This window comes from Bos mutus, chromosome 11 (assembly GCF_027580195.1).
Source record: "Bos mutus isolate GX-2022 chromosome 11, NWIPB_WYAK_1.1, whole genome shotgun sequence".
Lineage (NCBI taxonomy): Eukaryota > Metazoa > Chordata > Mammalia > Artiodactyla > Bovidae > Bos > Bos mutus.
In genome coordinates this window covers 34,263,850-34,285,783 of record NC_091627.1, presented here as the reverse complement: position 1 = coordinate 34,285,783, position 21,934 = coordinate 34,263,850, and the positions used below count along the sequence as shown (strand labels likewise).

The window sequence follows — 21,934 nt, the reverse complement described above, 5'->3', positions numbered from 1 at the left end:
CTGTCCACATTCTGCCAGGCACACCCTGCCCCCCATTACCTCAAGCCCCTTGTCTTGAAGGCCAGGACTGAATCACTGTGTCTGCCCCAGGCAGAAGGTAGAGTTGTCACATACAGGGTCAGGAGGATGAAGTGAGAGCTTTTCTTGACCATTGCCAATCTATTCTAGAGTAGAGATTCTAAGAATTTTTGGTCTTAGGATCCCATTACATTCTTTAAAACGTAGGACTCTGAGAAGCTTTTGCTGTGGGTAATTTCTATTGATATTTATCATATTAGAAATTAAAATAGACTTAAATATTTATTTAAAAATAACATCAATTAACCCACTATATGTGACTATACATACCATTTTTATGAAAAAGAATTATGTTCTGTATTGGAAAATATTTAATGAGAAGAGGGGCATTGTTTTACATTTTTGCAAATATCTTTAATGTCTATTGTAATTGAGAGCTGGATTCTCCTATCTGCTTCTACACTCCATCTGCTGTTGCAATATCCCATGTTGTTTGGCTTCTGGAAAATTCCATATACTCATGAGAGACTAGGAGTGAAAAAAGGCAAATCCCATCTTGTATTATGAAAATAATTTTGGCCACTTAGAGCATGGAATGGGTCTCAGGGACCCCCAGTGTTCCTAGACCAACACTTCACATATCTGTGATCAGGACCAAATTTTTTCTATAGAGGGCTAGAGTTCCTTCACAGGAACTCTAAATATTTTGGGCTTTTCTGTCTGTGGCAGCTATTCAACCCTGCCATTGTATCAGGAAAGTAGCCATAGATCGTATGTAAATAAATAGGTGTATCTGTTTTCCAATAACTTATTTACAAAATCTGGGCTTCCCAGATGGTGCCTGCCAATGCAGGAGACACAGGAGACTCAAGTTCAATCCCTGGGTTGGGAAGATCCCCTGAAGGAGGGCATGGCAACCCACTCCAGTATTCTTGCCTGGATAATCCCATGGACAGAGGAGTCTGACGGGCTACAGTCCATGGGGTCACAAAGAGTCAGACATGACTGAAGTGACTTAGCACAAAATCTGGGGCTGCATTTGGTTTGCAAGCCATAGATTGCCAACCTCTGCTCTCGAATACCAAAGTTGCAGGGGCCCTGGGTTTAGGGCTTGGGCCACACAAGGGAGAGGACATGCATCTTATCTATCAGGGCCATCTGACTCATCCTTGCCCGGCTCCGTCCAGAGGAAGAGAAAGGGAATTTCTCAGACAAGACTAGATTCTGTTTCTAATCACTTAGTTCTCAGTTCAGTGAAATCCGCAGTCTCCACCTTAATATTTAGGTATCCCTTGGCCAGCTCTGCTTTTCCCAAAGCTCATCTAAGCCACTGCCCTCTAACTTTGTTGCCCCTCAGAAAGCACAGGCATATCACACATCAGGCCCCAGGGAAGCCGTCCTGGCCATCAATGCCCCACCCCTACGGTGAGTGGGCACCTGGGGATGGGGCAGGAGGTAAAAGACCCCCCAGTGGACCAGCATCCTTCTCACTCCTGATCCAGGACACCTGAGTGTCATTTTGTCGTCTGGGCTCCTGTTTCCTTTTGGAGCTTCTTTCCCACATACCCTTTCCCCTAGGGTCTCCTAGTGAGAGGGTATTTTTCTTTCTCTGCTACAGAGGAAAAAGGGCCTACTCTTGGTTCTGGTTCATTTATGGGTCAAAGTTTCCAAGCTGACATCTCTTCTGGTTATTCCCATTCATCCCCTGGTCCTTTCCTTGGCAATGCCTGCCCTCTTGTACCCTTTTGCCTCCTGGTCTGGGCTGTGCTGGGTGCTGTCTGACTGGAGAAGGCTTTTGGAGCCCACAGGGCCTGTCTAGAGCACTAAGGAAAGCAGCTTTGCCTGGAAGGATCCCGAGACAGACTTAGCAACTCGTCATGATGGCACTTGCCCTCCCCAGCTCCCACCAGCTGCATCCCTCTCTGGCCCTCCTTGTCTTTTCTACCAGGGTAATGTGATCCTTCTGCCCACAAAAGATGTGACATTACAAGGCAAAGGCTGGATGTGAACTGGGTGGATGCAGCAAGCTCCAAACCCTGAGTTAGCAGAAGAAGCCCTATGCTATGGCAGATGGTGGGGGACAGGGACCCAACACACCCTCAAAGCCAGCTTTCCCAGCTTCATTCCCAGAGAGATGGTGTGCTACCAGCTCATGAAGAAATTCATCTGTTCCTCTTCCGATCATGCTCAAACTCAACAAGGAAGATACTGCTATTTGGCTTTAAAAATAGAACATTCAAGCTGGACTTTTATGGTCTTGTGAAGAACGCTGTGCTCGTGCCCACCCACACCTGGTCTCTGCCCTGCCTGGCCCCGTCCAGCTGCCCAAAGCGGCTCTGCACAAGCTCTCCGGGCCCCTCAGCGGAGACTCGGGAGATTTACGAGCCTGGCCTTGGCCGAGGCCTTCTCCCCATGGCTCCCAGCCCCGGTCCAGCTGCTCTCCCACGTCTCACGCTGCCTCGGCTGGGACGTTCTGTGTCTCCTTTCCTGCTTCCGCCCCAGTCTGCTGAGTCACTCCCTCAGCCCCCTTTCTCCCGCTGTTCTAGCCAGCCCTGTGGAGGAATAGCCACTCCGCACACCAGGGCTCAGGCTCCTGGATGCTCCCAGCCAGTCGGAATCTCATTTGCTCTCATGGTGGCAACAGCGGCTTCTGTCTAAGGCTATCCATCCCTTTTGGGACTCTAGTTGGCCTGGTCCCTGCCTTTCCACTCCAAGGCACTGAAGTTTAACAAAAAGGTGGTTCCTTCTCTGTCTGGGCTTTAGGTGTCTGATCTGAAGCCACACCTAATCTGGAAAGTTCCTTTCTGTATGTATAGACTCTGTGATCTTTCCTCAAACAACTTCTACAGGGCCAGAGATAAATTCCATCAGAGCACTATCTGATTTCTGGCACCCCATGGCAGGACAGGGAGAGAGCCTGGGAGGGCAGTGCCTGTGGGGAGGAGCTGGCCAGAGAGAGCTCATTCGAAGACAGACTGTGGAAATAACTCGTGAGCCAGTGAGGCCTTCAGCCAAAATCATGGAAGGAACCTAGTGAACCTGGGCCTATCTTGGAGGTTAGGTGTCTAATACAATGGCAGATTGTCATTATTATCCCCTGGAAAAGATACACATTCTCCTTCTAAGGTCCTTCAAGGATGTAATTGAGTCTTCATACATAAGGCTTTAAGGTGTTGGGATGAAATTTCAAACCAGGCAGCTAGGACCACGTACAGATTTCTCTGCATCCTGGAATGTGAGCAATGTAAGTTTTCTGGCTTAACCTGTAAATATAACTCATATCAAGAAAAGAGTGGAAGGCTGCAGGGCCCAGAGAGGGAGAAATAGTAGTGATGAGGGGCAGCTGGAGAGACCGTGATGCAGATACAAGACTCCTAAATTCCTCCCTGCCTCTGACATCAGGTGAGCATCTTGCAGTGCAAATAGCAAAGCACGTTCCCTTCTTCAGTGTCCCCTCTGTCTATATGACCCCGGCCCAGCTCTGTTTACACTCACAGCTGCCAAAAGCCAGTCTGGCCCCTGGTCTTCCCATCAGCCCCTGCAGCCTTTGCCAGCCTCGGCGGCTACCTCAGCCTCAGGTGCTACCTCTGTGCCATTGTCTTGCGATCTCCCAGGCTTTGTGGGAGGAACCTCAGGAGAGAAAAGCAAGGGACAATGCACGAATTCAACTTCCAACTCAATCAAACCCTTTCCTTGTAACTGCCACAAGGGAGCCCCTGGGGTGTCACCCGTGGGTGGCAAGCTGAGGCTCTATCTGCTCCTGGTCCTCCTGAGTACTCTCATCACAGAGGTGCCCACTGCTCTGCTGGGACCCAGAGCTGAGCCTGAATCAGATCCGATGGGTGAGAGACAGAATGAAGACAGGTGAGTCCTGGCAGAGAATCCAGGTCCCAAGGCTTGAGTCGCAGTCCAGGAGAAGGGGGTGACTGTGACGATCACTTGTCACTGGGTGCTGGTGACAGTGGCCTGGTGGAAAGAAGGGCATCTGGCTCTCCAGAGACCTGGGGCCCAGCCTCTGCCTCCTTTGTTCTTTGGCCCGAGTTGGAGGCTGTGGTAGAGTCAAGGCCAGAGCACCCCAGGCCTCCAGCGTAGAGACGAGATCGCATTGGCCACTTCTGCAAGACACAGGGAGGGCACGAGAGTCAAGCTCACTAGCAAAGCCCCTTGTAGCCCTTGGCACCCAAAACTAGGCCTTCCCTAGCCTCCCTCCCTGGGACCACCCCCTCCCACCACCACAACTGCACTGTGACAGTGGTCCTGGGCTCACCACCACTCCTGGCCTCATGCCTTCTCCTGACCACCTGAGCCTGGCTGAGAGGCACAGGAGGAGCTGTCTGAGGAGAGCAATGGCCACAAGAGGAAACCACCCCCACCGTGGTGGGGAGGGAGGTGGGCAGCTGCCAAGGGCTGGGTTGTTGGGAGGGCGGCCGAGTGGGGCAGGGAGAGGCTCCTCCTGACACTGAACAGTCCTGGCTCCTTCTCTCGCCCCGCGCCCGCCCAAGTGCCTGTGGCCGCACACATCAGTGCTGCCCACTCTCTCTAAAAGCAGCAGGCCTCTCAGGCCTGTCAGTCCTTGCAGCAGGCACGTGGGCAGTCCCAGAAAATGCCAGGTTGACTCTGCCCTAAGATCTGCCCTCCTCTTGACAGCCCTCTAACCCAGTGGTTGAGGGCCCCTGCTCCTGGGTAGCTACCCCACCCCACCAAGCTGCCAGGGTTCGAGCCCTAGCCGGGCTCTCGTGTATTCATTTTTCAACATATGTATCCATCACTGACTTCATGCAATGGCCTCCCCTCAGCTAAGGAATGACAGTGCCACCCAGGGACTCTGCACCAGGTGCCACCACTGGCATTTCAGAGTGACCCCTTTTTGTTTCAAATTCTTGCATTTTAGCTGTATTTACATCAAAAAAAAAAAATATCTTAAGTCTCAAGACATTTCAGAACTAATGATGTTTAAGGGAGAGAGATGGTGACAAGTATCCTCCATAAAAATAAAGTTGCTATCCTCAGAGAGCAAAGATGACCCTTTATCACAGTTACACTCTGCAACTGGCAACTTACTCTGCACCCCCCACCCCACCTCCACCCCCGCAGCCTGCCTAGTGGCTATGAGCCCAGGGTCTAAAGTCAGACACTCTAGGGTTTAAACAGCATTCAGATACTTAACCTCCCTAAGCTTTGTTTTCCTTGTCTGTAAAGTAATTCTCAATTAAAAACAAACAAACAAACCTTCATATGGTTCCTGTGTGGATTAAAAGATGAAAATGCTCTAAAGCCCTTAGTCCAGCTCCTGGAATAACTTAACATAATGTTAACACAATGTTAACTGTTATTGCAATGATGATTATTATTAATCATACTTTTCCTTCATGATCTCATTTCATTCCCTGGAAGCGAAGTCAGACTCACATTATCTTCCTTTTTACGTATAATAAAATAGAAGTTCGGGAAAGGTAGGTGGCAGCCTGGTAAGTTCTGGATGCAGTATGCCCTCCTCCCTGATTTCCCAGCCCCTGCTGGTCCCCTGCCCAGCTGGGTGGCTTCCAAAGTGATGTTTTCTTAGGCCAACCCCTCCTGAGACAGAAGTCCAGAGGCCACCAAGGCCCTGTATGGTGGCATGAAGGCCCTGGAATCTAGGAATCTCCCTAAAGTGTGGTTTTCTTCCCCAGACCCCAGCCCTGGAAACTGCCCACTTCGCTCCTCGACCACTAAGTGCCCCAGAGTCTTGGGGCCTCTTAAGAATTTCCCTCCCCTTGGAGGAACCACATTCTCATGAAGTCATTTCTAATCATCATCCCCACTGCATCCCATGAGAAACACAGGGTCAGCCCAGTCCCAACAGCCTGCCTCAGCTTCTTTCCCTCTGAGAGAGCAGGAAGCAGCTGGTCCCAATGTCAGCTCTGCCCAAGGGATGGGGGCTGAGTCCAGGGTTCCCCATCCCAAACCCCCTTCCCCAAGGCCCCGGGCCTGCGACCTACCTTGAGAGGGTGCAAATAGCGGAGTCCACGCAGGAAAGGCGGCCAGGAGGGGCCGGGCATCTCTTGTCCAAGCGTGCGGGTGAGGTGGGCTATGTAGCTGGTGGCCAGCACCAGCACGTCCAACTTGGACAACTTGGTGTCAGGTGGCACGGCCGGCAGGGTGGCCTGCAGGGCCAGGAAGGCCTGGCGCAGCGTCCTCACCCGGCTCCGCTCCCGCGCAGCGTTCTCAGGACTGGCCTCGCTCTGCACAGAGGACCCCCGTGAGTGGGTCTGACCGGACCCCCATCGCCCCGGGTGCTAAGTGTATCCTGGGGCAAGGTCTCCTGCCAGAGTAGTAGCAAGCCAATAGGCAGAGACTCAAGGGCCTCGTCCCCTCTTTGTCTGTTCTCTACCCAGCCCCACTTTACAGTGGAGGAAATGGAGAGAAGACCTTACCTGGGCTCAGAACTGTGAGTCCTGGCCTCTCCCATTCTCCACTGGGCCTCCCTTGGCTCTTGCTCCATTGACACCTAACTCTGAATCCTGCTTATCAGGATGCCCTGGGTCCACAGCAAGCACACAGCCCTGCCCTGCTCTGTAGGGCTGACCCTCGGCCCAGCCAGGTCCTGAGATGAGGACACGGCTGTGGTTAAGAGGAAAGGACAGCAAAGCCCGCTGGCCCTGCTGCTGATGGCTGCTCTGGGACCTTGGGAAGCACCTCACTCTTCTGGGTCTCAGTTTCCTCAAGAGAAGTCAGCTGGGCCAGCTCTCTGAGCCGCACTGTGGTGAAGGCTGTTCTGACTTGTCCCAACTACCCAAGCATGGAGCCCTGGAGCAGAAGTTGACCAGTGGCCCCTCTCTTGGGCAGGATATTAACCATGAATGAGACTCTGCCATCAGAGATGACATTGCAGCACCTCCCATGCCTGCCTCCCCAGCTCCCTCTTCAGGCCCCGACTTTCTTACCCGACCCCGAGCCAGGCTCCTGGCCCTGGCTCCTCGAGGGTTCGGGGCTGTTCGGCTCCATCTTTGGTTGCTCCAGCTGGACTCTTCCCACAGGTCCTGCCCTCTCCTGCTCAGGCGGCTCCTCTTCCTCTCAGTGCCTGCTAACAACCTCGGTGTGGCCTTGGCCGGGCTCTGCCCCAGTCCTGGCATGGCCCGTGCCCCTCTGGCCTCCCTCTGTGACATGCCACACCCCTGAGGTGTGGTGGTGCAGCCTCCAGCTCCGGGATACAGTGCTCAAGGGAGCCCTTGGGCTCTCGCTAGCTGGGCAGGCTGGTCATCCAGCCAGCAACGTCTATATCTGAGGGAGCTGGCGCCAACTCAGTCCTGCTCGGTTCCTTGCTCTGGGAAAACCGCCCACCCGGCACAGCCCCCGCAAAAAGCCTCCTGACTGCCTCCCAACCGGCTGAGGGGTGGGGGTGCTGGGCGCGGGGAGTGGCCAAGCCCTGGGAGGAGGCCCCTGCCGAACAAGACAGGAGGACAGTGGGAAAGGAGCACCCTTCCCGAGCCCTGCCTGACGCCACCGGTGGTCCTGGGATAGACCTGCAGCTTCAGCTTTGGGGCTCAAGTCCATGCAAGGGCCCTGAACTCCCTTCCCAGTGCCAGAAGCCTGGTTGTGTACATCCCTTAAAGGACTTTCCCTCGCCTTTGCCTGTGAGCATGACCTTCTGGCCACAGGTCCTCCGCCCCCTACCCCAAGCTTGCCTCCTCTTTCCAACTCAGTACTGTAACTCTTACCTCTTTGTCCCCTGGAATACCCCCCTCCAGCTCTGCCAGGGGAAAAGCTACCCATCCTTTGGGTGTTGCCCAAAGGATTTCAACCCCACTGAACCCAAAGCCCACGTCTCCCTGTTTGATTGGTACCCCATTCTATGCACAGCCACACCCTGTTAGCTTCCTAAGGGTTCACTGTTCTAGATCAGTGCAGGCCAAGCACTGTGGTAAGTCCTTCACACGTATTATCTTATTTCTTAGATCAAGATCAACCTTTTAAGAAAAAAAGACTCTTACAACATCACTTTAAGAAGGGAACACTGAGGTATTCAGAAGTGAAATAACTTGTGCAATGTCAAACACTGAGCAAGTGATGGAGGTGATGAAAGCCCAGGAAGTCAAGTGGGACTTGGAATGCTGCCCCTCACCCTCTGCTGCTCTGCCTTGGGTGGATCACTCACATGTCTGTTTCCCTGTAAGACTTGAGGTCTTTGAAGGCAAGGACCAGGTTGTTTGCTGAGCTGCCTCAAATCCTTCATACAGCTGGTTAGGAGGGGACAAGCTAAAGGAACAGCCAGCCAGCCAGGGTCACCCCTGACCTTGAGTTACCACCCCTCCCTGCAGCAGAATCACTGCAAGTCCCTTATCCCCCAGTCTTAAATGCCAACAGAGACAGAATAAGTAGAGGGAAAGTATAGAGAGGACAGAGAAACAAAGGACTGACATTCAGCCAACCAGAGAAAGGAAAACAGAGGCGAAGTAGTACTGACTTGAATGTGCATCAGTAAAGAGGTGATGACATTGATTTAGGTATATTCATACTGTGGAATGATATGCAGTAATAAGAAGCAAACATGTGTATGCTGCTGCTGCTGCTAAGTTGCTTCAGTCGTGTCCGACTCTGTGCGACCCCATAGACGGCAGCCCACCAGGCTCCCCCATCCCTGGGATTCTCCAGGCAAGAACGCTGGAGTGGGTCGCCATTTGCTTCTCCAACGCATGAAAGTGAAAAGTGAAAGTGAAGCCGCTCAGTCATGTCCGACTCTTATCAACCCCATGGACTGCAGCCCACCAGGCTCCTCGGTCCATGGGATTTTCCAGGCAAGAGTACTGGAGTGGGGTGCCATGTGTATAGTGACCTGAAAAATCTCTCCACAATACACAGTGAAGTGTCAAAACCTAGCTGTAGATCACTATGTACAATAAGATCCCAACTAGGCAGTTTGACTGTCTAAGAGCAACATCTGGCTCAGAAAATGGGAAAAACCTAAAGCCTAAAGTTTCAACAACTCCAACAGGGTGACCATCCTGTTCAGGGCTTGCAAGATGAGACTGATATGAAACATTTCTGTGCTTTACCTGAGAAATATACACGTTCTCATGGGCATAAGAACCCTGCCTTATATAAGAACCTCTCTGCTATTGAAACTAAGGATCATCAGAAACTATTGTGGCAATCCTCTTTGGGGTCAAAGGTCATACCAATCTTGAAATACCTGTTCACTGTGCCCTCAGGACAGAAGAATGGCATTTGGATGGAAAAAGCAGTAACTGCATACTTTTCAGACATAACAGAACCATCTTGTGTTATACGTGTAGTTTCTCCAAAGTTATCAGATGCCAACCTTCAAGTGATGAACTAAGAATCAGTGGGACGCTCATCCCAAGACCCTCAGCCCTCAGTTTTGAAAAGCTCCCTACAGAGAACTCCACCACCATAAACAGATAAATTGGGCATTCCAAATCTAACCATCCTTGAGATGAGGAGTGGCCCATAGAATGAGTAGGAAGTATTTTCAGACTTTCAGTTCAATATTGTCTTTCTCAGAAGGCATTCGGGTGTGGCTAAGGCAGGCCTCTCCCAAAAGCTTCCATCCAGAGCCCATCTGAAATGTAATCAGGTCAATGCCAAAGCCAGACTTCTAAGGGAACTCATGAAAGCCCTTGGCAGATGGTAAATGGTATGATCTCTCTCCTTCTGGAGGAACTTACCTATCAGGGAAGGAAGGAGCTCTGGCTCCAGCTTTTCTGAGTCAGGACACAGATAGGAAGGAAGAAAAAAAATTAAAACTACACCTGCAGCCACACGGAAAGAGATCTCCTTGTGCCCAAGTGCATTCCTACACTCTCAAGGAGCTCTTCTACCCATATGCTCAGTCCTCAGGACTGCTAAGTCATGGCCAGCTTAACCTGGGACTTCTCAGACTTTCACTTTAGGACTCAAGACTTTCAACTCACCTCAAGACTTTCACTTCTCAGATTTGCATCCTCAGCAGAGATGTTAGAAAGAAAAGGAAAACTTAAACAATGAAAAACAGTGTCCACAAAGCCCCAGGAGGTGAACCTAGACAGGGTAAGCCTCATGTACAGGGGTGGTGTTTCCCAGGTCAAAAGTCCAGGGGACGTTTCTATTGCTCCAGTGTCTTGCACAAGTTTCCTATCAGGCTGCAGACTCATCTACAGGGCACAGCTCAGGTTCATGCCATGCCTGGCTATCTCTGCTGGTACGGGACTCCCTGCATGCACCTGTGTGGACAGTCCTGTCAAGTACAGCTTTGTCCCAGTCTTGGGCTTCGTCCCTAACAGCCAGGCCATGGATATGGCAGGGCAGGTTCTGGCACATTGGTCCAAATGGGCTTCATGGAGAACACAGACGATGGGTAAAGGCACAGCTTCTGCCATGCGTTCTCTCTCTTTTTTAAAGTATTTTGTAATTTAATTTACTTATTTATTCTTGCCTTGCTTGATCTTCATTGCTGCATTGGCTTTTCTCTTGTTGCCATGAGTGGGAGCTACTCCCTAGCTGCTGTGCATGAGCATCTCATTGTGCTGGCTTCTCTTATGGTGGAGCATAGGCTCCAGAGCACAGGCTCAATAGTTGTGGCGCAGGGCTTACTGGCTCCGTGGCACGTGGAATCTTCCTGGACCAGGGATTGAACTTGTGTCTCCTGTATTGGCAGGTGGATTCTTCATCACTGAACCACCAAGGAAGTCAGTATTCTCTTTTGAGTTGGTCCGGGACATCTGTTTCTTGAGTAGGAAACAGGTAGGGTCCCAGGACTGGTCTAACTAATGGAAGTCGGGCCTAACGGTTCCTATCTTGGCCTCTAGTACTGATGACGGATTCTCCTCTTCCTGGGCTTTGTTTCAGCACAGCACCACCAGCCTCCACTATTTCAGGCTGAGGATGAAGCCCCTTCACAGTCCACACTGGGACTGGCTCTGTCTACAGAGCTGTGGAGAGGAAGTGGATATAGATGGAGTAGGATCATTTTCAACCAAGAACTTGAGCTCCACCTCCCAGGAGTTGTCATCTACACCTGGAACAATGACCTCTTGAATACTATTCATATTTGAGGTCCCTTTGAGAAAGAAGTACTCAGTAAGCTCAGAATCTATCTGCATGGCCAGGGGACCAGTGTGAAAGGACAAGAAGAGTAGCCTTCTCCCTCTCTTTCTGGAACAGGCACTTATATTTCTCTCAGTGCCTCAAGTGCTATAGAAATGACCTGGAAGTGTGATTACTTCCACTCCAAAGGAAAAATGCACTTTTATTCTTTTTCAATCTTATGTCTCCAGATATATTCCCATTTATTTTTGTTTTGTATTTTATTTGCACCCAACTCTTTTTTCTCTTGGTGCCACTCAGCATTAGGGATCTTAGATCCCCCAACCAGGTATTGAACCCACGCCCCTGCAGTGGAAGTGTGGATTCCTAACCACTGGACTCCAGGGAATTCCCACACACAACTCTTTTTGTGTTCTTGATCAGTGTTGCTGGAAATATGCCTAGATTATCAACCTGCTCAAAGATCAGCCTTTGTTTTGTTTTTTAATATTCTGTATCTTTAAAAATTATTATAAAATGTACCACCTTAACTATTTTTAAGTATACAGTTCAGTGGCAATAAGTATATTCCCTTTCTTGTGCAAACATCACTGCCATCCATCCCCAGAGCATTTTGCATATTGCAAAACTGAAATTCCATACTTATTAAACAATAATTCTCCATTTTCCCTACTCCTAACACCTCTGAACTTTCTGTGTCTGAGAATCTGGCTACTCTGAGTCCCTCATATGAGTAGAATCATGCAATATTTGTCCTTTTGTGAAACAATATTCCATTGTATGCATTTATCACATTTTGTTTATCCATTTATGTGTCAATGGACATTGGGTTATTTACACCTTTGGGCTATTGTGAACAATGCTACTAAGAACATTAGTGTACAAGTATCTTTTTGAGATCCTGCTTTTGATTTTGGGGGTATTTACCCAGAAGTGAACTTGCTGGATCATATGATAATTTTATTTTTAATATTTTGTGGAACAACCATACTGTTTTTTATAGTAGCTGCATCATTTTACATTACCACCAGCAGTGCACAAGAGTTCTGATTTCTCCACATCCTCTGCAACACTTATTTTCTGTCTTGTTTTGTTTTATAATTGCCATCTTAATGAATGTGAATCCTTATTCTTTTAAAGTCTCCATTTCACTAATTTTTAGCCTTATTTTTATTTTCTTCTGTCTCATGTCTTCCATTTTGCCTTAGTGGTCATTTTCCAACTTCAGGAGAAGAAAGCTGGGTTGGTTTGTCTTTAAAGTTCACTGTGATTTGCTAAATGATAAGAGGAACAAAAGAACAAGACTTAATTATTGTAAACATAGCTTCGCACCTAATAACACAGCCTCAAAAAGACATAAAGCAACAACTGACAGAAATGCAAGGAGAAATATATAAATCAACAGTTATGGTTGATTTTAATACATCTCATGAGAAATCTGGGCTGGATGAAGCACAAGCTAGAATGAAGATTGCCGGGAGAAATATCAATAACCTCAGATATGCAGATAACACCACCCTTATGGCAGAAAGCGAAGAGAAACTAGAGTTTCTTGATAAAAGTGAAAGAGGAGAGTGAAAAAGCTGGTTTACAGTTCAACATTCAAAAAAAGAAGATCATGGCATCTGGTCCCATCACTTCATGGCAAATAGATAGGGAAACAAGGAAACCATGATAGACTTTCTTTTCTTGGGCTCCAAAATCACTGCAGATGGTGACTGCAGCCATGAAATTAAAAGACACTGCTCCTTGAAAGAAAAGCTATGACCAACCTAGACAGCATATTAAAAAGCAGAGACATTACTTTGCCAACAAAGGTCCATCTAGTCAAAGCTATGGTTTTTTCCAGTAGTCATGTATGGATGTGAGAATTGGACCATAAAGAAGGCTGAGCACTGAAGAACTGATGCTTTTGAACTGTGGTGTTGAAGAAGACTCTTGAGAGTCCCTTGGACTGCAAGGAGATCCAACCAGTCAATCCTAAAGGAAATCCGTCCTGAATATTCACTTGAAGGACTGTTGCTGAAGCTGAAGCTCCAATACTTTGGCCACCTGATGTGAAGAACAGACTCACTGGAAAAGATCCTGATGCTGGGGAAGATTGAGGGCAGGAGGAGAAGGGGATGACAGAGGTTGAGATGGTTGGATGGCATCACCGACTCAATGGACATGAGTTTGAGCAAGCTCCAGGAGTTGGTGATGGACAGGGAGGCCTGGTGTGCTGCAGTCCATGGGGTCACAAAGAGTTGGACACAACTGAGCAACTGAACTGAACTGAACCAAACTTAACACATCTCTTTTAGAAAATGATAGATTAGAGATACATAAGCAGAGACACTGAATTATAATTGGTAAACTCAAATATTAGATATATCAAAAAATAGAGGACAAACACTGGACATTCCTGGAGAGAGTAAAAATAGGGTATCAAGGCCAACTTATAAATTTTACTCTGTATATGTATGCATTGTTTGGATTTTTTAATAATGGAATTTATCTGTGCATTGTTTACTTCAAAGAACAAGAAGAGCTAAAAGGCAAACAAGCCTTTGGTTCAGCTGGCTGGTTCAGGTATTTCCACCACAGTACTGTCAAAGTCTTGTTGAAATCAATGTATAAGAGGATAATTATAATTCCTAGGCTAGAAAACTCATTTACAAAGTAGGAAATAAGAGCAATGTGCTATGTAGCACAGGGAACCCAGTCTGGTGCTCTGTGATGACCTGGGGGGATGGGATGAGGGGAGGGGAGGGAGGCTAGGATGGAAGGGATGAATGTATAATTATGGCTGATTTGCATTGTTGTGTGGCAAAAAACCAACATAACATTGTAAAAAAAATTTTTAATGTAAATAACTAAAATGAGCATACACAAAAAGAGTAATGTGGGAAATTTTATGTAAGTAACTAAAGACTATATATTTTTTTCGAACTCTAGAAGCTTACTCTTTGGAAGGAAAGTTATGACCAACCTAGACAGCATATTGCAAAGCAGAGACATTACTTTGCCAACAAAGGTCCGTCTAGTCAAGGCTATGGTTTTTCCAGTGGTCATGTATGGATGTGAGAGTTTGACTGTGAAGAAAGCTGAGCACCAAAGAATTGATGTTTTTGAACTGTGGTGTTGGAGAAGACCCTTGAGAGTCCCTTGGACTGCAAGGAGATCCAACCAGTCCATTCTGAAGGAGATCAGCCCTGGGATTTCTTTGGAAGGAATGATGGTAAAGCTGAAACTCCAGCACTTTGGCCACCTCATGCAAAGAGTTGACTCATTGGAAAAGACTCTGCTGCTGGGAGGGATTGGGGGCAGGAGGAGAAGGGGACGACAGAGGATGAAATGGCTGGATGGCATCACTGACTCGATGGACGTGAGTCTGAGTTGGTGATGGACAGGGAGGCTTGGCGTGCTGCGATTCATGGGGTCGCAAAGAGTCGGACACAACTGAGAGACTGAACTGAACTGAACTGAAAGACTATATTTAGATACAAACAAGCACTCGAGGATAAGGCAAATCACGTTGCTGAATTACAAGAGCAACTCACAGAGGGTCAGAACACAGGAGTGCAAATTATAGTTCCCACTTGCCAAGTCTCCACAGCCGCTAGTTTGAGAGAATATATCGATCAGCTTTGGAAGAGCAAGAAAAGAAGAATCATAGAGACAAATCTGATAATACTCATGCCAGCACTGGCCAGAAAAGATAATGCTTTGCTCAGCAGACTTTAAGTATTTCTGTTGAGATAAATGAAACTAACCTCTTAGCTTGGTGTTATCAGGCAATCAATTAATTAGTTTGCCCAACTTTCCTGGTTCTGAGACCATGCATCAAGCCTCTTCCTGACCACCAGGCAGTTCTGTCTGCATGATTTGAGAGAATCGGTGATGTTGAAAGCAGTATGTCAATCCCTGCAACTATGATTTCTCATGGTAAATTAATTATGTGGATTCTGATTACTTTTTGACTTCCCAAATAGACTATAAAGGGAGAATATGTGAATTATTTCCTGCCCATGTGAGCTATTTTTTTAGGGTAAATTTATAAATTGGCATTCTGGCACTTACCTCAGGCTGTGTGTTTCAGTTGGCAGGGTCAAGAGCTCATTTCTTATCCTGGAAAGTGAGAGTTCAGATATAACTGCCCTCCTTGATGACACAATATATATGCCACTTCTAGAAGGCAACTCTCTAAAGAAGGCTTGCTTCTGAGAGCGAGAGTCCTTAGAACCTCACTGAAGCCTGCAGTCCCTCCTTTCATGGGCAAATTCATGGAAAAGCTCATGCCTGGTCTATCAATCTATCTTAAATTTATAGTATTCAACAATTGAGCTTCCCAGGTGGCTCAGTGGTAAAGAATCCACCTGCCAAGCAGGAGATGCAAGTTCGATACCTGAGTCAGGAAGATCTCCTGGAGAAGGAAATGGCAACCCATTCCAGTATTCTTACCTGGGAAATCCCATGGACAGAGGACCCTGGCAGGCTATAGTCCATGGGGTCACAAAAGTGTCAGACACAACTCAGTGAGTAAACAGCAGCATTCAACAATTAGGCAGAAAAATCAATAAGGATATAGAAGACTCGAGCAACACAATAAACTAAATAAACCTAACAGGCAATAAAAAAAAAACTTAACAGGCATCAAAGAACACTCAACAACAACAGATAAACAGTATTCCAAAGTGTTCATGGAACATTCTCCAGAACAGAACATATGTTAGGGCATAAAACTAGCCTCGGTAGATTTAAAAAGATAAAAATCCGACAAAGTAGGCTGCTGCCAGTGCCCCGGTCCCCACAGAAAGCCACTGCCGACCCCACCTCCTCAGGAGACCCTCCGACACTAGCAGTGACAATCAGATCAGATCAGATCAGTCGCTCAGTCGTGTCCGACTCTTTGCAACCCCATGAATCGCAGCACGCCAGGCCTCCCTGGCCATCATCAACTCCCGGAGTTCACTCAGACTCACGTCCATTGAGTCAGTGATGCCATCCAGCCATCTCATCCTCTGTAGTCCCCTTCTCCTCCTGCCCCCAATCCCTCCCAGCATCAGAGTCTTTTCCAATGAGTCAACTCTTTGCATGAGGTAGCCAAAGTGCTGGAGTTTCAGCTTTAGCATCAGTCCTTCCAAAGAAATCCCAGGACTGATCTCCTTCAAAATGGACTGGTTGGATCTCCTTGCAGTCCAAGGGACTCTCAAGAGTCTTCTCCAACACCACAGTTCAAAAGCATCAATTCTTCGGTGCTATGGACACCTGTATTCTCCTGGGAGTGTTCCTGAATATCAGTATACCTACATTTTTTGAGCTTTTTGTGGAAACTGTCTACCCAGTTCCAGAAGGAATTACTTGTGGAGTTGTCACTTAAGTAATACATTCATGGGAGTATCTTGTTTTTTCTCACATTTTATCACACGGAGTTGTCTTGGTTCAACTGGTGCCTTCCCGTGTCCTGTTTGCTCAATCGCCTCTTCATTCTGTGCTTCAGGGAATGCTATGATAGACTCTATCTTGATACAGTTGTCTCAGTTTAATAGCACAGACTTGAAGGAGTTTAAAGAGACTAGAAATCAATACTGCACACTACACATTTGCTTGGAATTGCACAGGAGAAAAAAAAAGAAGAGAAAAACTTCATTCAGAGGTTTTGTTAGGTTACAGATGATCACATTAATTTAATTACTACTAGATAATAATAACATGGAACTTGAGTGATAATAGTGGATTTAAAACTAAAAAAAAAAATCCAAAAATAGATATGCAAAAAGCAACAAAGGTTTACTGTATAGCACAGGGAACTTGTAATAATCTATAATGGAAAATAATTTCAAAAATAATATATGTGTATATGTATAACTGAATCACATACACAAAAAAGAATTCTACTTTTTGAAATTTTGTAATGTTTATCTTTTGGCCAGCTTTTCTAAATGTCCTATGGACATCTAATAACAATGCATGAGATACAAAATTTTAAATAGATTTGTGTAGGATATAAGATGAATATATATTAATTAAATATAAATCTACTTAAATTATTAATGACATCATTCAAGATGCTATTCTTATTTTTTCTCCACTTTATAAAATATTCTCAGAGAAATATTAATATATCTATGCATGATTACATGTTTTTTCCTTATATTTCTTCTGATTTTTTGCTTTATGTATCTTTGTTTCTTTATTGTTAGGTGTCTAATGGTTTATGATGTCTATCTTCTTTGTGAATTATACCTTTTATCATTAAAAATATTCATCTTTGTTTCATTTAAAATAAATAAATAAATAAAATCCTACAAAGTATGTTCTCCAACCACAATGGAATATAAATCAATAATAGAATAAATCTAGCAAATTCACAAATATGTAGAAATTAAATAACATACTTCTAAATAATCAGTAAGTCAAAGAAGAAATTGCAAGCAAAAGTATAAATTATTTTGAGATTAATGAAAAAGAAAAAACAACACACTAAAACTTATGGGATGCAGCTAAAGCAGTGGGGAAAAGGGAGAATTTATAGCTGTAAATGTCTACATTTTAAAAAGAAGAAAAATCTCAAACTAATGATCTAATCACATTTTAGGAAACCAGAAAGGGAAGAACAAACTAAGCTCAAAGCAAGTAGAAGAAAAGACATAATAAGGATCAGAACAAAAGCAAATGAAATAGACAGAAAAATAATGGAGAAAATGAAAAAAAAAACTGGTTCTTTAAAAAGAACAACAAAATCAGCAAAACTTTATCTAGACTGACCAAGAATAAAAAAGAGGGCTCTCCATAAGATCAGGGAGAAGAAAAGGATATCTGCTCTCATCAATTCTATTCAATGTCGTTCTGCAGATTCTAGCAAGGCAACTAGTCAAGATTTGGGCAGGCAGGGTAATGCCTTCCCCAAAGGTCCGTTTTTTAATCCCTGTAACCAGTGCAAATGCTAGGCTACCTGGGAAGGGGAAATTAAGATTGCTAATCTGCTGATTTTAAAATAGATTATCCTGGATTATCCAGCTGGGCCCAATGGAATCACACAGGTATTTATAAATTGAAAAGAGAGGCGGAGGAGTTCAGAGTCAGAAGAAGGGTCATGGAGGGCTTCCCTGGTGGCTCAGTAGCAAAGAATCTGCCAACCAACGCAGGAGACACAGGTTCCATCCCTGGTCCAGGAAGATCCCACATGCCATGGAGCAACTAAGCCTCTGCGCCACAACTATTGAGCTTGTGCTCCAGAGCCCAGGAAGCCACAACTACTGAGCCCACATGCCGCAGCTACTGAAACCCCCACTCCCTAGAACCTGTGCTCCCCAAAAGAAGCCACTGCAATGAGAAGCCCATACAACTAGAAAGTAGCCCCTGCTCACTGCAACTGGAGAAAAGCCCTTGCAGCCACAAAGACCCAGCACAGCCAAAAATAAATACATAAATATATATATATATATATATATATATAAAAATAAAGAATGGTCATGGAGATACGACAGTGCTGGCTTTGAAGAGGAGAGGGAATTTGGGCAACCTCTAGAAGCTGGAAGAAGAAACAAGAAAATGGGCTCCCCTGAGAGCCTCCAGAAAGGAATACAGCCCTGCCAACATCTTGACTTTAGCCCAGTTAGACTCACATTGGACTTCTAATCTGTAAGACTATGAGGTAATATATTTCTGTTGTTTGAAGAAGCTAAGTATGAGGTAACTTGTTACAGGAACAATAGGAAACTGGAACAATGGTCAACAGATTTTTGACAAGGATACTAAGACAATTCACTGGAGAAAGAATAGACTTTTCAACAGTGTTGGGACAATTCTTTGGCATAAGAATGAAGTTGGGCCCCTACCTTGAAACACATACAAAAATTAACTCAAAGTGGATCATAGATCTAAATTTAACAGGTAAATCTATAAACGTCTTGGAAGAAAACAATAAATTTTTATGACCCTGGGTTAGGCAATGTCTTAGGTAAGATACCTAAAGGAAGCAAGGAAAGAAAAAAATAGATAAATTGGACTCTAATTTAAAAGATTTCATGAATCAAAGGAGACCATCAAGAAATTAAAAAGATTATCCAGAGAATAGAAGAAAATATTTGCAAATCATGTATCTGATAAGAGACTTGTATACCCAGATAAGAGACTTCTTTATCCAAAATATATAAAGTGTTAGTTGCTCAGTCACGTCTGACTCTTTGTGACCCCTTGGACTGTAGCCCACCAGGCTCCTCTGACCATGGAATTCTCCAGGAAAGAATACTAGAATGGGTATCCATTCCCTTAAGAACACTAAAAATTCAACAATACGAACACAAAAAAACCTAATTAAAATAAGGGCCAAAGATTTGAATAGATATTTCTCCTAAGAAGATAAACAAATAGCCAATAAGCACATAAAAAATGCTCATCATCATTAGTCATTCAGTTCAGCTCAGTTCAGTCGCTCAGGTATGTCTGACTCTTTGCGACCCCATGAATTGCAGCACGCCAGGCCTCCTTGTCCATCACCAACTCCCGGAGTTCACTCAGACTCACATCCATCGAGTCAGTGATGCCATCCAGCCATCTCATCCTCTGTCGTCCCCTTCTCCTCTTTCCCCCAATCCCTCCCAGCATCAGAGTCTTTTCCAGTGAGTCAACTCTTTGCATGAGGTGGCCAAAGTACTGGAGTTGCAGCTTTACCATCGTTCCTTCCAAAGAAATCCCAGGGCTGATCTCCTTCAGAATGAACTGGTTGGATCTCCTTGCAGTCCAAGGGACTCTCAAGAATCTTCTCCAACACCACAGTTCAAAAGCATCAATTCTTCGGCTCTCAGCCTTCTTCACAGTCCAACTCTCACATCTATACATGACCACTGGAAAAACCATAGCCTTGACTAGACGGACCTTTGTTGGCAAAGTAATGTCTCTGCTTTGCAATATGCTATCTAGGTTGGTCATAACTTTCCTTCCAAGGAGTAAGCGTCTTTTAATTTCATGGCTGCAATCAACATCTGCAGTGATTTTGGAGCCCCTAAAAACAAAGTCTGACACTGTTTCCCCATCTATTTCCCATGAAGTGATGGGACCAGATGCCATGATCTTCATTTTCTGAATGTTGAGCTTTAAGCCAACTTTTTCACTCTTCTCTTTCACTTTCATCCAGAGGCTTTTACTTCCTCTTCACTTTCTGCCATAAGGGTGGTGTCATCTGCATATCTGAGGTTATTGATATTTCTCCTAGCAATCTTGATTCCAGCTTGTGCTTCTTCCAGCCCAGCGTTTCTCATGATGTACTCTGCATAGAAGTTAAATAAGCAGGGTGACAATATACAGCCTTGACGTACTCCTTTTCCTATTTGGAACCAGTCTGTTGTTCCATGTCCAGTTCTAACTGTTGCCTCCTGACCTGCATATAGGTTTCTCAAGAGGTAGGTCAGGTGGTCTGGTATTCCCATCTCTTTCAGAATTTTCCACAGTTTCTTGTGATCTACACAGTCAAAGGCTTTGACATAGTCAATAAGCAGAAATAGATGTTTTTCTGGAAATCTCTTGCTTTTTCCATGATCCAGTGGATGCTGGCAATTTGATCTCTGGTTCCTCTGCCTTTTCTAAAACCAGCTTGAACATCTGGAAGTTCACGGTTCATGTATTGCTGAAGCCTAGCTTGGAGAATTTTGAGCATTACTTTACTAGCGTGTGAAATGAGTGCAATTGTGCGGTAGTTTGAGCATTCTTTGGCATTGCCTTTCTTTGGGATTGGAATGAAAACTGACCTTTTCCTGTCCTGTGGTGAAACGTAAATCAAAGTCCTAATATTATACTACTTTACACCCACTTCTGCTGCTGCTGCTGCTAAGTCGCTTCAGTCGTGTCCAACTCTGTGCGACCCCAGAGACGGCAGCCCACCAGGCTCCCCCATCCCTGGGATTCTCCAGGCAAGAACACTGGAGTGGGTTGCCATTTCCTTCTCCAATGCATGAAAGTGAAAAGTGAAAGGAAAGTCGCTCAGTCGTGTCTGGCTCTTAGTGACCCCATGGACTGCAGCCTACCAGGCTCCTCTGCCCATGGGATTTTCAAGGCAAGAGTATTGGAGTGCGTTGCCGTTGTCTTCTCCGACTTCGTACCCACTAGGATTGCTAAAACAAAAGAGACAGACAACAGCATGTGTTGGTGAGGATAGGAAAACTTGGAAGCATTGTACCTTGCTGGTGGGATTCGAAAATGGTACAACTAATTTGGAAGACAGTTTGGCAGCTTCTCAAAATGTTAATAATAGACTTATCATGTGGTTCCGCAACTCCATCACTGGTATCTACTCAAGGTCAATGAAAACATGTGTCCTTACAAACTTGTACAAGAATTTCCACAGCAGCCTTGCTCGTAATTGACAAAAAAAGTAAAACCAACAAAACTGAATGGGAAAACAAAATGTGGTATTTCCATATAATAAAATATTATTTAGCGATGAAAAGGAATAAAGTAATGATACACGCTACATGTAGGAACCTTGAAAACGTAATGCCAAGTGAAAGCAGTCAGACACAAAAGGCCACATATTGTGTGATTCCACTCATATAAAATGTCTAAAATATGCAAATCCAAAGAAACAGAAAGTAGATTTAAGGAACTGGGGGGAAAGGGGAATGAGTGACTGTGGGTATGAAATTTCTTTGGGGGAATATAAAAATGGTCTAAAATTATATTGTGGTGATAGTTGCACAACCCTGTGAGTATAACAAAAAAACAGTAAATCACACACTTTAAATGAGTGAATTGTATGGTGTGTGAATTATATCTCAGTAAAGCCATTAAGAAAATAGATATAAAAGCATATAAGCAGGATGTCCCTGGCAGTCCAGTGGTTAAGACTTCATGCTTCCAATGCAGAGGACATGGGTTTGATCTCTGGTTGGGGAACTGAGATCCCACATGCCAT

At 45.6% G+C, this 21,934-nt stretch overlaps 1 protein-coding gene across 1 annotated transcript; it reads right to left on the bottom strand.

The window, feature by feature from the left end:
* Positions 1-300: 300 nt before the first annotated feature.
* TCF23 (transcription factor 23) lies at positions 301-7,354 on the bottom strand. Its single transcript, XM_005895724.3, has 3 exons — positions 6,942-7,354; positions 5,997-6,239; positions 301-4,133 (listed from the first exon to the last, which is right to left on the bottom strand). The coding sequence occupies exons 1-3, from the start codon at positions 7,161-7,163 to the stop codon at positions 3,954-3,956; spliced, it is 645 nt and encodes a 214-aa protein (XP_005895786.1). The 5' UTR covers positions 7,164-7,354; the 3' UTR covers positions 301-3,953.
* Between the last annotated feature and the right edge of the window lie 14,580 nt (positions 7,355-21,934).

Excerpts from the sequence above, each read along its gene's own strand:
- TCF23 (XM_005895724.3), bottom strand. The coding sequence starts at position 7,163 with ATGTCACAGAGGGAGGCCAGAGGGGCACGGGCCATGCCAGGACTGGGG. Across the intron at positions 6,240-6,941 it reads GGAGCCTGGCTCGGGGTCGG|AGCGAGGCCAGTCCTGAGAA; the intron begins GTAAGAAAGTCG and ends TCCTCTGTGCAG. Across the intron at positions 4,134-5,996 it reads GCTATTTGCACCCTCTCAAG|AAGTGGCCAATGCGATCTCG; the intron begins GTAGGTCGCAGG and ends TGTGTCTTGCAG.